This window comes from Cavia porcellus, unplaced genomic scaffold (assembly GCF_034190915.1).
Source record: "Cavia porcellus strain 051 isolate PalLab524CR breed Dunkin Hartley unplaced genomic scaffold, mCavPor4.1 scaffold_1, whole genome shotgun sequence".
Lineage (NCBI taxonomy): Eukaryota > Metazoa > Chordata > Mammalia > Rodentia > Caviidae > Cavia > Cavia porcellus.
This window is the reverse complement of record NW_026947484.1, coordinates 192498026-192511772: the sequence shown is the minus strand read 5'-3', so window position 1 is coordinate 192511772 and position 13747 is coordinate 192498026. Positions and strand designations below refer to the sequence as shown.

The window sequence follows — 13747 nt, the reverse complement described above, 5'->3', positions numbered from 1 at the left end:
CGGGCTTTACTGAGAGGGACCAATGAAACTGCGAGAGGGGCGGAGCGTAATATGACGTCAGCTCGGGGCCGCCGCCGCGGGGCCTGGTTATCACCGGTTCAGCGCAGCCCGGAGTCGCCCAGGCCTGAACTCCTATCCAGGTCCCGGACGCAGGCCCCAGGCCCGCGAGGACACCGGAGGTCACCTCCCAGGGGTGGGGAGCGGAGTCGCGGGTCAGCGCTGCTAGCGCCCCGCGCTGGCCTGTTCGGCCCCGCCCCCGCCCCGGGCCATGGCCCAGCCCTTGTCCCGGCCCCTCGTCCTATCCCAATCCCAGCCTTGGCCTCCGGCCCCTCCCTCGCCCCGCTTCCCAAATCTGTCCCAACCCGGGCCTGGGTCCTTGCGAATGCTCAGGTCCAGGTCCCAGTCCAGACCCCCTCTGCAGTCCCGGTCCCTGGCCTGGCCCCCATCCTCGCCTCGGCCACTGTTCCACCCTCTGTCCGCAACCCATCCCCAGCTTTTGCTCACACCCCTGGCTTATCCCCGACTCTGGCTGCGTTCCCCATCACAGTCCCTCCTTCCACCACACTCTCTGCCCTTGTTTAAGCCTCTGCGCTCAGCCCAGCCCAACCCGTTATCTCACCCTTTGCGCTCGTCTCTGTGTTTGCCCTCTTCTCTCCCACTGGCCCCCCGCTCTTCTTTGTGTTTGCCCCCCTCTCTCCCACTGGCCCCCCGCCTCTCTCATACTCTGCCCCTCTCCCAGCCTCGACTCGGGTCTGGGCTCCAGCTGCCGCCAGCTCTATTGCTGCTGTTGCTGTTCTCTGTCCTTGGCCCTGGGGCTGGTGAGTGCAGAAGCAGGAAAGACTGAGATAAAGATGGGGTTCTGGCAGGGAGGGGTGGGCCGGAAAGATTCAGAAGAGGTGATACCCTGGGAGGGAACTAGATTAGTGGGGAAGAGGTGGGGAGAGAATAGAGGAGAGCGGATTGGCACCATCAAAAGTGGTAACAGGGTGTGTGAATGTGAATGTGGGTGTGTGGGCTAGGCTCAGCAGGTGGCCAGCAGACCCAGGACAGAGTCTTCATTTTGTTTCCAGGTGTCCATCCTGACCCCATTTGACTGAAACTTTATAGGGAAGTTTGGAGGGCTTTGGTCCTTCTGTTCTTAAAGTTTGCTGGGGGAGACATAGGCCCACACCATAAGCCTCTAGTCCAGAATGGGAAGATATGGCATAAACCTTTGAGAGATGGGTAATACTTTCTTTTTTTTTTTTTTTTTTTTTGTCTTTTTTCTTTTTATCGGTACCGGGGATCGAACTCACGACTGCCTGCTCGCGAGGCAGGCGCTTATGCCGCTGAGCTAAACCCCCAGCCCCCGGTAATACTTTCAAACAGGGTTAAGAAAATAGTTTGAAGATAACATGTAGCATGTTGTAGATGGCTGTAGAGTAGTTGTCATTATAATGAGTTTTCTTCTTGTAGTTAAGTTTTTTTTCCAAACAAGATTGATTTGCTTATAAATAATTCCTGATACTTTTAGATCAGGGTTGAACCTGAAAGGTCATTTTACAGATGGGGAAATTGAGGCTCACTGAGGGAGCAGTTTGTTTAAGGGCATACCACGTATAAATGGCAGTGCTGGGGCTAGAAAAATGGTCTCCTAACTCTTCTCCCATACTAGTGCTCCCTTCCCCCACTGTAGTTACACACAGCAGAAAACCAGACTCAGTGGGGAAAGTCCCAGAACAATTTCTTTTCTTTCTAGCCACCCTCAGGGGCTTCATTTACAAACTATTTCTCACTTGTCAGGTGTAACTATTAGTCCAAAAAGTCACTTGGCTGAGAGTGAGAGAAGTCCCACTCCTTAGTGGCTGGAATGAGGGAGGAGGGCAGGTAATGTGCCATACTGATGACCTCATCATGCAATGACTGGTCTTCTTAGCTTCAGCCTGCAGACAGCCCTGCTGGGCAGAGTCTAACCCTAACCCTGCCGAGTCTTTGGCAATAGGAGCTCATAGAGCAGCTGGAGTCAAGGCTGGGTTTTATTGAGCTCAGTGGGCCTTGTGCACTGTGCCGGCTTAGGATAGATGCACACCAATGGTCACAGCCTCTACAGAGATGTCTGGTTGTTTCTTTGCATGTGTGTTAACTGAGAGACCACTGGAATTCTGCCCTGTGCAGTGTACACACATGCTTGTGTGTTGATAAGTACAGACACGTGCCCTGTGTGTGGGGGTACCTGTGAGCTGGTGTGTTCTCTTGAGTGCCAGTGTTGTTGTTTGGGGGTGAGGGTGCTTGTGGCCCATGCACCTTCCTCTCCAGCTTTGCCTGATGCTTGTATGTTTTGTTTAGAAGTGGATAGTGCCTAGGTTGCAGGCTGTGTTTGGGTGCCTCTCCCAGCATATAGAAATAATCCATCTCTAGTCAATCTCCTGAAGAGAAGAAGCCATAGAGTGAGGGGAGGCTAAATGTTGATTACTGTTGCTGACAAATTGGGCACTCAGAAGAGGCAGTAGCCAGTCAGTTTTGGTGAAGAGAATCCATACTAATTAGACCAATTTATAGTTTTCATCTGTACCACTGTGGTGGCCTCTTGGTTCATGAACCCATTGAGCAAACACTGGGCTGGCAAGGGGAAAAAGGTAGCTAATAGTCACAGGGTATACAGATCTGAAAGTTATGAATACAGATACAGAAGCAAGTTTGGTGTTTTGGGGAGAATTATAATGAAGCTAGAAAAGAGCACTGTATAGGCCCAGCTATAGGCATGGTTGTCCTTAGTACTGTTAATCAGTGCCTTGGTCATTAGCTGCTGTTCGTATAGCTCTCTGAGGATTTGTACCGAGGGACTGACCAACATGTATCCTAACAATAGTCACGGCCCATAAGATGACCCATTCATGGTACTGGCAAGGAAGAGGAAGAGCAACTCTTTCTAATGGCCAGCAGAGGGTGCTCAGAACTTTATTTCTCGTAACACTAGTATCTGGGGTGTTCCACTCTTGACCTTTGGCTTCCCATGTTTCAGAGCTAGGGTTCCTGGAGAACCTGTCTTTCCCATCACCTGGTCCAATTGCCCTTATCCTTCGTGGATGCATCTCCACTGTTCTCCAAGTACTGTGCTGTTCTCCAAGTGCTGCCCTGTCTGAATTGCCGAGCAGTGCTCGGCTTATAAGTTAGCAGGTCTTCTTCGCTGACAGTTGAGACTGATTGTATAGATGGAACCAGGAAGAATAGTTGTTGGTGTAACCACAGCCATTGAGGAAAAGTGCAGACCAATCTAGGCTCACTAGCCTCCATCTATACAGGCAGCTGTTTGGAGCACGACTTGAAGTTACCCAGGTTAGTACATGGTTTTAGAACACCTTAACCAGTGTTCCCTCCTTCAGCAGCCATTCTTTGTCACTGTTATTTCAAACACCTAATTTTGGGGGTTGTATCTCTCATCTTCAGAGAGGGAGATCTTCATACTAGGTAAGCCCTGTGGATGTTTCCTGCTTGGCTGAAAACTTCCCTCCAAAGTCTCCCCTCTCTAGGTCCCTACTCTGTCCTGAAGGTAGTTGAGGCCCACCTCCTCACCTGGAGGCATGCCTTTGGGCCTCTCTAAGGGCTGGGCTGAAGTCTCCACTCAGCCAGAGTCCTCAGGGCTTTGTTCAGAGGCCCTTGCCTGCCTTCTGTGGCCCTCTTTTCCCATTCTGCCAAGTAAGCTACTGAGCTACTCTTAGCCCAGAAGTTCCAGTGCCCTGTGTTTGTCTGACTAGTGCATAACTTTGTGCTTGCTTCCCATTTCCCACTCTGGCCTGCACCAAACATTTCCCAGTGGTTTGAGATTCTACTGGGTCCCAAGTGACTGTCTCACCGGGCCTCCTTCTGCAGAAATGTCTCTCAATGCTTGCTCTGACCCTAGATGTTTGGATGACTTTTCCTGGGCACTCTTGTGGTGACCTGATAGCTCCTGTTCTTGCCTCTGCCACCCAAGCAGGCCCCTTGCAGCCTTACCACACCTTCCCCTCCCTTCTCCTGCCTTGAACCAGTATACAGAAAGCTCTTGTGAAGCTTCTGAGGGTTTTCGCTGCTTCTAACCACTGGGGAACAGAAAGGGGCAGAAAATAAACCAGTTACAGAGTTCCATGCTGACTCCCAAGCCCCACAGGTGGAGTTTTAGCCTGCTCAGTGGTTTAAGAGTTCATTCCAACACACACACACACACACACACACACACACACACACACACACACACACGCACTCTCTACAGGTCTGTTTTGTTAGGCTTGGTAAGAGGAGAACAGTGGCTCCTAAGCAAGGGGGCAGCTGGAGGTCATATAAAGGCTCATGATTCTGATTCCTCTGTTCAGTGTAGGTTTGTGCCTCAGTTTCTTTACTGCATAATTAGTATTTTTTTTACACAGGTCTTGGTAGAGGCAAAACCAGATGCTGGTTAGAGCAGCAGGAGACCCATTTCCTGACTGGGAGGATAGTGTTTGTGGAATTGGTACTATTTGTGAGGGAGACTGGTATGCCTGTTACCTAATGGAAATGCCCTCTTCTTCTTCTTCTTTTTTTTTTTTGTTTTTGTTTTTGGAAATGCCCTCTTCTTTACCCAGCTCCCTTTGCTTTCTCCTGCTTTCCAGGAGGCCTTTTCCTGACTGATTACTCTACCTGCTCCCCCCGCAAGCTGAGTCCTTTCCGATCCTTTGCCAGCACAGAGCTCTTCCACTTCCACATTCCTGAGGACACGTTCCTAGCTGTGTGGAACCTCATCATCTTCAAGGAGCAGGGGGGGACCTTTGGAGACCACTGCCCGGATCAGAGTGTGACTGTGTGAGTGTCTGCGTTGCACCTCAGTCCTCACTCCCAACTTGAGGTCACTTTCTAAATTGCACTGTGATTTACAAGGATCTAAATTGGCTTCCTGAACCTGACCTGGACCCTTCTCGAAATTGAAGTGTGACTGAATGGGGCTGTGACCTGTGTCACTTGCCTCTTTCTGACTACGGTGGTATAGCTGCAAGCTTTGAATTGATGTTTTATTCTTTATCTTCTGACCTCTGACCTGGAACCACTTTATTGTATCTGTCATTATAGGGAATCCACTTATTTTACTGATGATAAGTGGCTGATGTTCTCTTTTCTTTCCCCCGTTTTGTACCTCTCACCTTATTGCCTGCTTTTTTTCTCTCCTAATTCTGGCCCTATAGGTATTTCCGGTCTGGGGCACCCCCTGTCATCAATCCCCTGCACACGCACTTCCCAGGGGACACAGCCGTGCCTGGGGTTTTCTCACTGACCCTCAGCTGGACACTGCCTAACCGCACCTCAGGCATCTTTAATGTCAGCAGCCCCTTGCCAGGGGACTGGTTCTTGGCTGCTCACCTTCCCCAGGCCCACGGCCACATCTCTGTCAAGGTGGGTTGATGTTGCCAAGGGCAGAGCTGTTGAATTTCCCCACAGGCTACCTGGCACCCCAGCCGCGTGCAGGGAGGCATAAGGGTGGGTGGCATGGAGCATGGCTGAAGGCCAGCAGGTCACCTGGTGGGATGGTCTGAAAAAGGCAACCTGGGAGCCTTACAAGCACGTAGGGGATTCAGTATGCTGAAGGGAAAGTCCCAGAGTTCTGTTCCCGGGAGCAGCCTCCCTTCCTATTGAAGACAACAAGGGTCCATCGGGGTCGTTAGACGCCAACCAGGAAATGGTCAGTTTCTGCGCAAACCCTGTCCTGGTCTTGCTCTACATTTTGTTGATGCTATCCCTGAATTCTTAGTTCACAGCCCAGTCTCTGTCCCACTTCTCTTCCTTCAGTTTCAGACAATTCTCCTCACCTTGTGGTAAATCAGGAGAGAGGTCCCTTCCTGTTAAAAGGAGGAGGCTTTTGCAGTGGGTGTCCATCCTGACTGCTGCCTCTCTTTTCTCTAAATAACAGCACCGATTCAGAATAGAGATTATGCGAGTCTGAAGAACAGATTCACAGGTCAGGACGCTTCTCCGATTTGGAGGGAAAGGAAATTGCATAATGGATTCTTACTATTCTTGTTTTTAGACAGGCTGGGCTTCCTCCTTATAGTGAGAAGATCGTGGGTTTCCTGTTCTTGTTCGTCAGAGAAGGAGGAGTTAGGATGAGGTGGCCATTATCACAGTGAGGTGGCCATGTGTGTGAGGCCTGTGGTAAGAGTAAAGGGCCAAGGGTGAACAGAGTATATTACCGAAGAAGAGAGCTCGTGGGGTTTGGTAATTGAGAATTGAGAGGAGCAGAAATTTTCAACAGGTGGAGATTTGATTCTGTTATATATATATATCTCTCTCCAGGCTCAGTTTCCTGAGGGCAGGGATGCTGGGACCATGTTAGGCTCACTTCTCTTGCGGGTTTGGAGTAGGGGCTAATATTGCCTTTTATTGAGCTGTGATTTGCACAGGGACAAATGTATTGGCTCTGCTATTGGCAGGGATGTGACCTAAGGGTAGAGGTGGCCTCTGGAGGACTCAGTGATAGGCCTGTTTTTCCCAAGAGTAATGAACGAGAGGGCCTGAGAGCCTTCTTGATCATGCTGGGAACTCACCTGGAAAAGGATCTGGGCTCTAGATGGACCTTGGCTCACATCAGAAAAGAGTTTTTCTTTTTTTTTTTTTTTGTCTTTTCAAGACAAGGTCTTACTATGTAGTTCAGGCTGGTTTTGAACTCACTTTGTAGCCCAGGCTGGCCTTAACTCACAGCGATCCTCCTGTGTCAGCCTCTGAGTGCTGGGATTACATATACACACATACACACACACACACACATATGCATATGCATATGTTGTTTCTTTCACCTTCTCATGGTAGTGAGACAATACTGTGTTTACTGTATACTGAGTCTGATTTATTTCACTTATGAGTATGGTCTCAAGTTGCATCCAGTTATCTATAAAAGTCTCCAGTTTACCTTTCTTTATGACTGAGTACTCCATTATATAAAAATACCACATCTTTTTTATCCATTCCTCAGTGGATGGATATTTAAGTTGTTTCCAAGATCTGGCTGTTATAAATTGTGCTGTTATAAACATGGGTCCACATATATCCCTGTGGTATAGTATTTTTTTTTTTTTTTGTCTTTTTTCGTTTTTATCGGTACCAGGAATTGAACTCATGACTGCCTGCTTGCAAGGCAGGCGCTTATGCCGCTGAGCTAAATCCCCAGACCCTGGTATAGTATTTTTAATTCTTTTGGAAAGATACCTGGAAAGGGAATAGGTGGATCAAATGGGGCCTCTAGTCCTAGTTTTTTTGGAATCTCCACACTGATTTCCACAGTGATTGCACTAGTCTACACTCTCACCAGCAGTGGAGAAGGGTTTCTTTTTCCTCACAGCCCCTCCAGCATTTGTTATTGGTTGATTTCTTGATAATTCTTTCTGGAATGAGGTAGAATCTCAGTGTTGTTTTAATTTGCATCTCTCAAATGACCTGTGATGTTGAATGTTTTTTCACATATTTATTTGCTGTTCATATTTCTTCATCTGAAAAGTGCATATTCATCACAGATGCCAATTTTTGGATTGGATCTTTAAATCTAGGAGGACTGATTTTTTGAGTTCTTTATATGTTCTTGATAGTAATCTTTTGTCTGAGGAACAGCTGGCAAACATCTCCCACATTGTGGGTTGTCTCTTCACTCTTTTGGTGGTTTCTCTTGCTGTAGCACAGTTATTTTAAATATTATCTATGAGTTAATGTCTTCTAAGAATAGTCAGCCAATACTAATTTCTTTGAATATCAAACTTTATATCCAGCTGCTTGACATTTCCAATTGGTTACCTAGAAATTTATTGAGCTTAGTATGTACAAATCAAAGTTACAAGTTAAAAAAAAAAACTCTTTGATTTCTATTTCACTTTTTCCAGTCTAAGCCTCTTTTTTTCCTTTTGATGTCATTTTCTCAGTATAGGGCACTGTCACTCACCACTTGGGGAAGTCTGAATTTAGGGTCATTCTTGATTCTATTTTCCCCTTGTTTCCCCACAGCTAATCCACAGCGTCCTGTGTACTCTTAATTCTGACACACGCCCCAAATGCATCTACTCTCCATTTCACTCCGAAGACACTGTCCCTCAAATTCTGCTGGGTTGCCACGTAACCTTCTGAATGGCGTTGGCTTCCACCCCTGCCATCATTTACCTCCACGCTGGTTGGTGCGAACTGGCACAGGAGCTGGGCACTGGGTATTCTGACAGAGAAGGCCATGTATCTGTGGGAATCTTCAGTTTTTAAAAGAAATCCCACTCGGAATTCACCTGCCCTGCCTCCACACAGGATCTTTCAGACTGTTTCCCATCCACTAATTATTTTTGCTGTCTGGTTTCTTAAGCTTCCTTGTTTTGGCCCTGTTTATTCCCTGGCTGCTGATGACTTTGCCTGTTGACTCAGTTTGAACTCTGACTTGTCTTTTGCCCTGTAGCTCTTGAAAATCTGACGTCTGGTACTCTTTCTCTGTCCCACCTTGGGGTGAGGTCCCTGTACCCCTAGTATCCCCCCTGATTTCTACTTATGTTGAGGGAAGGGTCCAGCTATGCATGTTGTACAGTTGAAGGAAGGAGGACATCTTAACTAGACTTCACATCTTCCAATCCTTTATGGAAGCCAGCAGCAGTAAAGTGTGGAACAGTGTTTCTTCCCCCAGAACTGTCTAGCAAGGAGACAAGCCTGAGCATACAACCCTCTCCCCGACCTTGGGATTCATTCACTGCAACATTATGGGGATTTCTGCCTTAGGGAGGTTGCTGAAATGTCATATGAAAGTCTTTCTTTTGTTAGATTTTGGCACCATTGCTGAGGGATATCTGTTTTGGATATCAGACATGGAAGTTTCTGAGCAAGTAGGCTTGTTCAGGAGCTCTCCAGAAGTGTCCTCTTCTTGACATGTATTCTTTAACTCAGCAGCTATTTTTTCCAGAACCAGATGGTATGGTAGGCACTTGGAAAGCAATGATAAAAAGACACAGAATGGTTTCAGGAAGAGGATCCTGAGATCTTCCAGCTCGACATATTTCAAGGCCTCCTTCCAGCCTCGTGGAGTGTTGCTGGAAGCCAGTGCCTTGGCTGGTTTGTTTCATGACATGCGTCTCAATGAGGACTTTTGTCCCAGAACAAGGCGTGGAGGGATTTCTTGGTCAGAATAACCGCATAAATAAATCGTAGTCTGTAGTTTAGTAGGCTAGCTCAAAAGCCATTTTTCCAGTTTAGAGAAGCCTAATTAGGGAACCTCTCTGTTCATAGCTGTTAGGGTTACTGGCTTATGTAGCTGCACATGCTGGAGAAGCAGCACTGTGACAGCTGGCACTTTGCTTGGTGGAGAACAATGAGTCTGTGGGTTAGAGGTGGTGTTAATAACACCACAGGGAAGGGCTGCTGAGTTTGTCTAGGACAAGGAAGGCCAGGGAAAATGTGATGGTTGTCCTCTAGCATCAGAGGAACACTCCAAGACCAAGGAAGCATGTATATCTGCAGGTCTTGAGGGCACAGTGGTGGGGTGGCAACAGAGATGACAGGTTTTGGCTTTGTAAAGGTCACAGTTGTGCCCTGCTGGGCTGATTCCCTTAGCCGTTCATTTTGAACTTATTCATCATAGTTTTGCACATAGTGTTAAGCCCTATGTCTGGAGGAACAAAAATAAGACAAGGTTCTTATTCTGAAGTTAACAGTTTGTGAGGTTGACTGGGACGTGATGAGTGGGCCTCACTGAGTGTGTCAAAGCAGAAGCTGCATAAAACATGTGAAAGGGGCAAAGTGGAACATAAGGTGGAGATACAGGAGGGTGGGTTGGAGGCCTTGAAGGAGCTTTCGAACTCCTGTGGCAGAGCTGGTGTTCTGGTGGCGAAGAGGTGGTTTGAGGTTTACAGTCATGTAGGGCTGGCCAGGGATGCTCAGGAGGAGAGGCTGGCTCGGGAGAAAGGGCCAGCAGAGCCTGACTCCCCAAACCTCACTCAGTACTGATGATAAAGGCGGACCTTGCAGATTTTGGCAAGACAGAAGTGGTCAGGAGTGACTTCTCTGGCAGAAGGATTCAGAGCTGAAAGAGACCACAGTCAGAGCCCTGGGGTCAGAAGGCCCAGCCCATGGAATTGGGTTAGCCTTAGGTTGGTAGTACACTGGTGCTCTCCCCTTCCTGCCATTCCTGCTTTGTCTCAGGGTCTCCAGGATGAGTGCCAGTACCTCCTTCAGCCCCAGCTGATTGTCCGTCGCCTGCTGGATGTGGCTGTGCTGGTTCCTGGCCGTCCCTCAGAGCAAAGCCTCTCTCCCCACAATCGTTCAGCCCTGTACAAGTAAGTCAAATACCCACCAAATGTGGTCCTTCCTGCTCCCTTTCCTTGTCGTAAACAGATGGCAGCATTCTCTTCTGACTCCTGAGCCACTTATCTGGTCCTGTTGTCCTTCCGGCAAATCTGGACTCAGGGGCACTCAGAGCCCCCAGGGTGGGTTGGATTTCTGCCTGCTCTCTCCTAGCACAGAGGAAAAGACCTGAAAAGGCCATCTGTTCCCATTGTCCCCTACCTTCTCCCTGCCCCTTCTTCTTCTTGTTTCCCTTCTTCTGGTGTCCCTCTCACCTTTCTGTCTGTCCTTTCTTGCCCCAACCTCTCCTCTGCCCAGGGTCTTTGTGCCCAGCTTCACTTACAGGGTTTCAGCGCAGCTGGTGTGTATGGGGGGCCGAGGGGCGTCTGCTTGCCCCCTGACACTGCGCCTACGTCCCAAGGCCCCACCCCTGCACAACTCAAGCTCTGTGGCCTGTGGAGGTGCCTCGATATGCCAAGTGGAGCTGGCCCTGCCCCCTTGGGGGCACTGGGTCTACGTGCGTGTGGAGACACCATCCCGGGGCCCTGGCAGGACCATCCGCTTTCAACTGTGTGTGCGACTGCAAGGTCAGAACCCTCCCATCTGCCTCATCACCCAGCCTTTGCAGACATCTGTGTTTGGGAATGACCTGGGTAGCTGTGTTTGGTGATCCTTTGCCTTGTTCCTATAATATCCCCTATCCCACCCAGGCTCCTTTATACATTCCAAAGGCTCCCACTTCAATTGGAGCTCCAAGTCTTCAGATGGTCTTTGTACCACTTTTTGCATCTTACTTGGGACGAATAAAGGCTCTTAGTGTCTCCCTTTGTTTAATATCTCTTTCAGTTTCTTAGATAGGCAGAGACAACCAAGACCTCTAAGACACTGTCCTTGCTGGTATGTCAGTAAGGTAGCCCATTACACGTAGTTACGTTAGATAACTAGTTTACACAGTTAGTGGTGTTGACAGTGAACAGTTAAACACTTTAACTGTATTTTCACTGCACTGAGGGAGGGGCAGATGACCTTGATTCCCTCCAACATGACATTGTGTTATCCAGGAATCCCCTGGGCCCTATCCCGTGTTCCCAGATATGTCACACTCCCTAGGAGCACCATGTTCTAATTCTTACCTTTGATAGAAATGGTCTGGCTCAGTTCTGGCTTATGGTGGGGTTGCAGGAGTATGAGGGATACAGGCCTCAGATCTGGTTTCCTTTCTTCACAGAATGCCCACAGCCCAGCCTGTCCCGTGCACTGGTTCCTGGAGCTGCTATGAACATGCCTCAGTCACTGGGCAACCAGCCACTGCCCCCAGAGCCACCATCTCTGGGGACCTCTGTGGAGGTGCCTGGGGTCACATCTCCACCTGAGCACTGCTGGCCAGTGCGCCCAACTCTGCGCAATGAACTGGACACCTTCTCTGTCCACTTCTACATCTTCTTTGGCCCAAGTGTGGCCCTTCCTCCTGAGCGCCCCGCTGTGTTTGCCCTGAGGCTGTTGCCAGTACTGGACAGTGGAGGAGTCCTCAGCCTGGAGCTCCAGCTCAATGCGGTACTCTTTGTGGACAGCTGGGTGGTTGGCCTTTGGGGGAGCTCAAAGGGGCTCAAAAGTGTGTGGAGGCCTTACCTCCTTCAAGAAGCCTACCGAGGTTGCTTCTACATATCCTTCTAAGTAGGGACCGTGGCTTACTTAGATTCTGGTCAACAAGCATACCCAGAATATCAGCTGTGCTGTGAGTGGCCTGGGTCAGCCAGAGTGAGTCAAAGTTCTTAGAGCACCCCAAGCATTGTAGGTTGCCTTCCCACTCAAAGGGCCTCCCTCCATGTCAGCACTTCACATTTTCTTGCCTGTCTTCTGAATGAGTTCACTATCTCTTGAGCCATGTAGTCATATGTGGGGTTCCTAATACCCCATCAAAATCTACTTCCATGAATTCCAACTTATTGACTTTTATTTTGCTGGAAGCCATATTCAGTAAGTCAACACCTGTTCCTTTGTTTTTGAATTTTTGAGCAGTTTTATATTTATAAAAAAATTTTTTTTTGTGGTACCAGGGATTGAACTCATGACCTCATGCTTGCCAGGCAGGCACTTATGCCACTGAGCTAAATCCCCAGCCCCTATTTATAAAAAAATTAAACAGGAAGTACAGAGTTCTCATAGGCTGCCTTTTTCTCTGCACAGTTTCCTATTATTACATCTGGTCTGAGTGTGGTATATTCATTACATCTCTATCCTATTGTAAGAGCCCTCCAGATGTTTCTTCTTAAATTCCTAAAAGCTGAAATAGCCTGAGTATCTTGGGACCCCCAAGGTCATCATACCTGAAGGAAGGATCTGAGGTGGTCTTCCCAGGGTGGCAGGCAAGACTTGCATTTGTGCAGCCTGAGACCACGTGACTCACAAATTGCTGCATTCCGTTATGGGATTTTCTAGGGCTGATAAAGGTAAACTAAGATCCTGGGTCTTTTTCCTTCATTTTTATTTTCTTTGCAACACTTGCTGTTTGTTTGTTCTTTTGGTCTTTTTTTTGGGACAGGGTCTCACCATGTAGTTCAGGCTGGCCTTGACTTCACTTTGTAGCCCAGGCCTTGACCTTGCAGTGATCCTCCTGCCTCAAAGCCTCCAGAGTGCTGGGATTACAGGCTTGTGCCATGATGCCTCAGTTTTTTCCCTCTTTTTTTGAGATAGGGTCTTGCTACATAGCTTAGGCTGGCCTAGGACTCACTGTGTAGCCCAGGTTGGCCTCAAACTCATGGTGATCTTCCTGCCTCAGCCTCCCTCCTGAGTGCTGAGATTATAGGTGTGTGCCACTAGAATACTTATATACATTTTTTAAACATAAAGGCAACAGGATCACATAAAGGCTTTGGACAGGGGCGAAAACATTTGCCTGAATGTAACTATTTAACTTTGGTGTACCTTCTCCCATCCTGTCTCCATACTAACTGCTTTGCCTAGTTGTAATCAAGGGGAATATAAATTTTGATGTGTTGAGTTTTGAGAATGGCTGCCAAAATGACGTATTTTTGTGGTGAAGTTTTGAGCCTGAGTGGAAGAATTTATGCCCATCCTTGGTGTTGCCTAGCATTGGCTAGGGCTCCGGACCTCTCCATTTGCTCAGAGCCAGCATTCTGTCTCTCTCGGTCCTTACTGTCAGCACTGAGTAAGGTCCAGATGAGCACAGAGTCCTGTGTTGGCTGTGAGAGATGATCCTGCTCTTGACTTTCATCTGGTAATCTCTGTGCCACTCCTTCTGCCAAGGATCCTTTTAGCTCTACTGTGCCCTGGATTTGAGGTCAAGGACTTCTTCTTCAGTAGCCAACCTAAGGCCTGGTCTATGGCTTTTTATGGGACATGGCCCAGAACTTTCCAGAGGATTCTGCTTATTGGGATAGATGTAGTTCTTTAACGTGAAGACGTTCCTTATTTTCATATTTATTCTCTCTGATTCTGTCCTGGCTCAGAC

The 13747-nt window shown here is 48.3% G+C and overlaps 1 protein-coding gene across 7 annotated transcripts in view; it reads left to right on the top strand.

The window, feature by feature from the left end:
* Positions 1-47: 47 nt before the first annotated feature.
* Tmem8b (transmembrane protein 8B) overlaps positions 48-13747 on the top strand; it is a 32513-nt gene continuing 18813 nt past the window's right edge. For 2 of the 7 annotated variants that reach the window (XM_063225534.1, XM_063225512.1), the window contains exons 1-6: positions 49-818; positions 4605-4794; positions 5172-5379; positions 10135-10268; positions 10594-10862; positions 11504-11829. In XM_063225534.1, coding sequence (XP_063081604.1) covers positions 269-818; positions 4605-4794; positions 5172-5379; positions 10135-10268; positions 10594-10862; positions 11504-11829 — 1677 coding nt within the window. In that variant the 5' untranslated portion in view covers positions 49-268. Of the gene's footprint in view, positions 819-4604; positions 4795-5171; positions 5380-10134; positions 10269-10593; positions 10863-11503; positions 11830-13747 lie in introns of those variants that run through there. The other 5 variants (XM_063225544.1, XM_063225540.1, XM_063225519.1 and 2 more) reach the window with 4 other exon arrangements.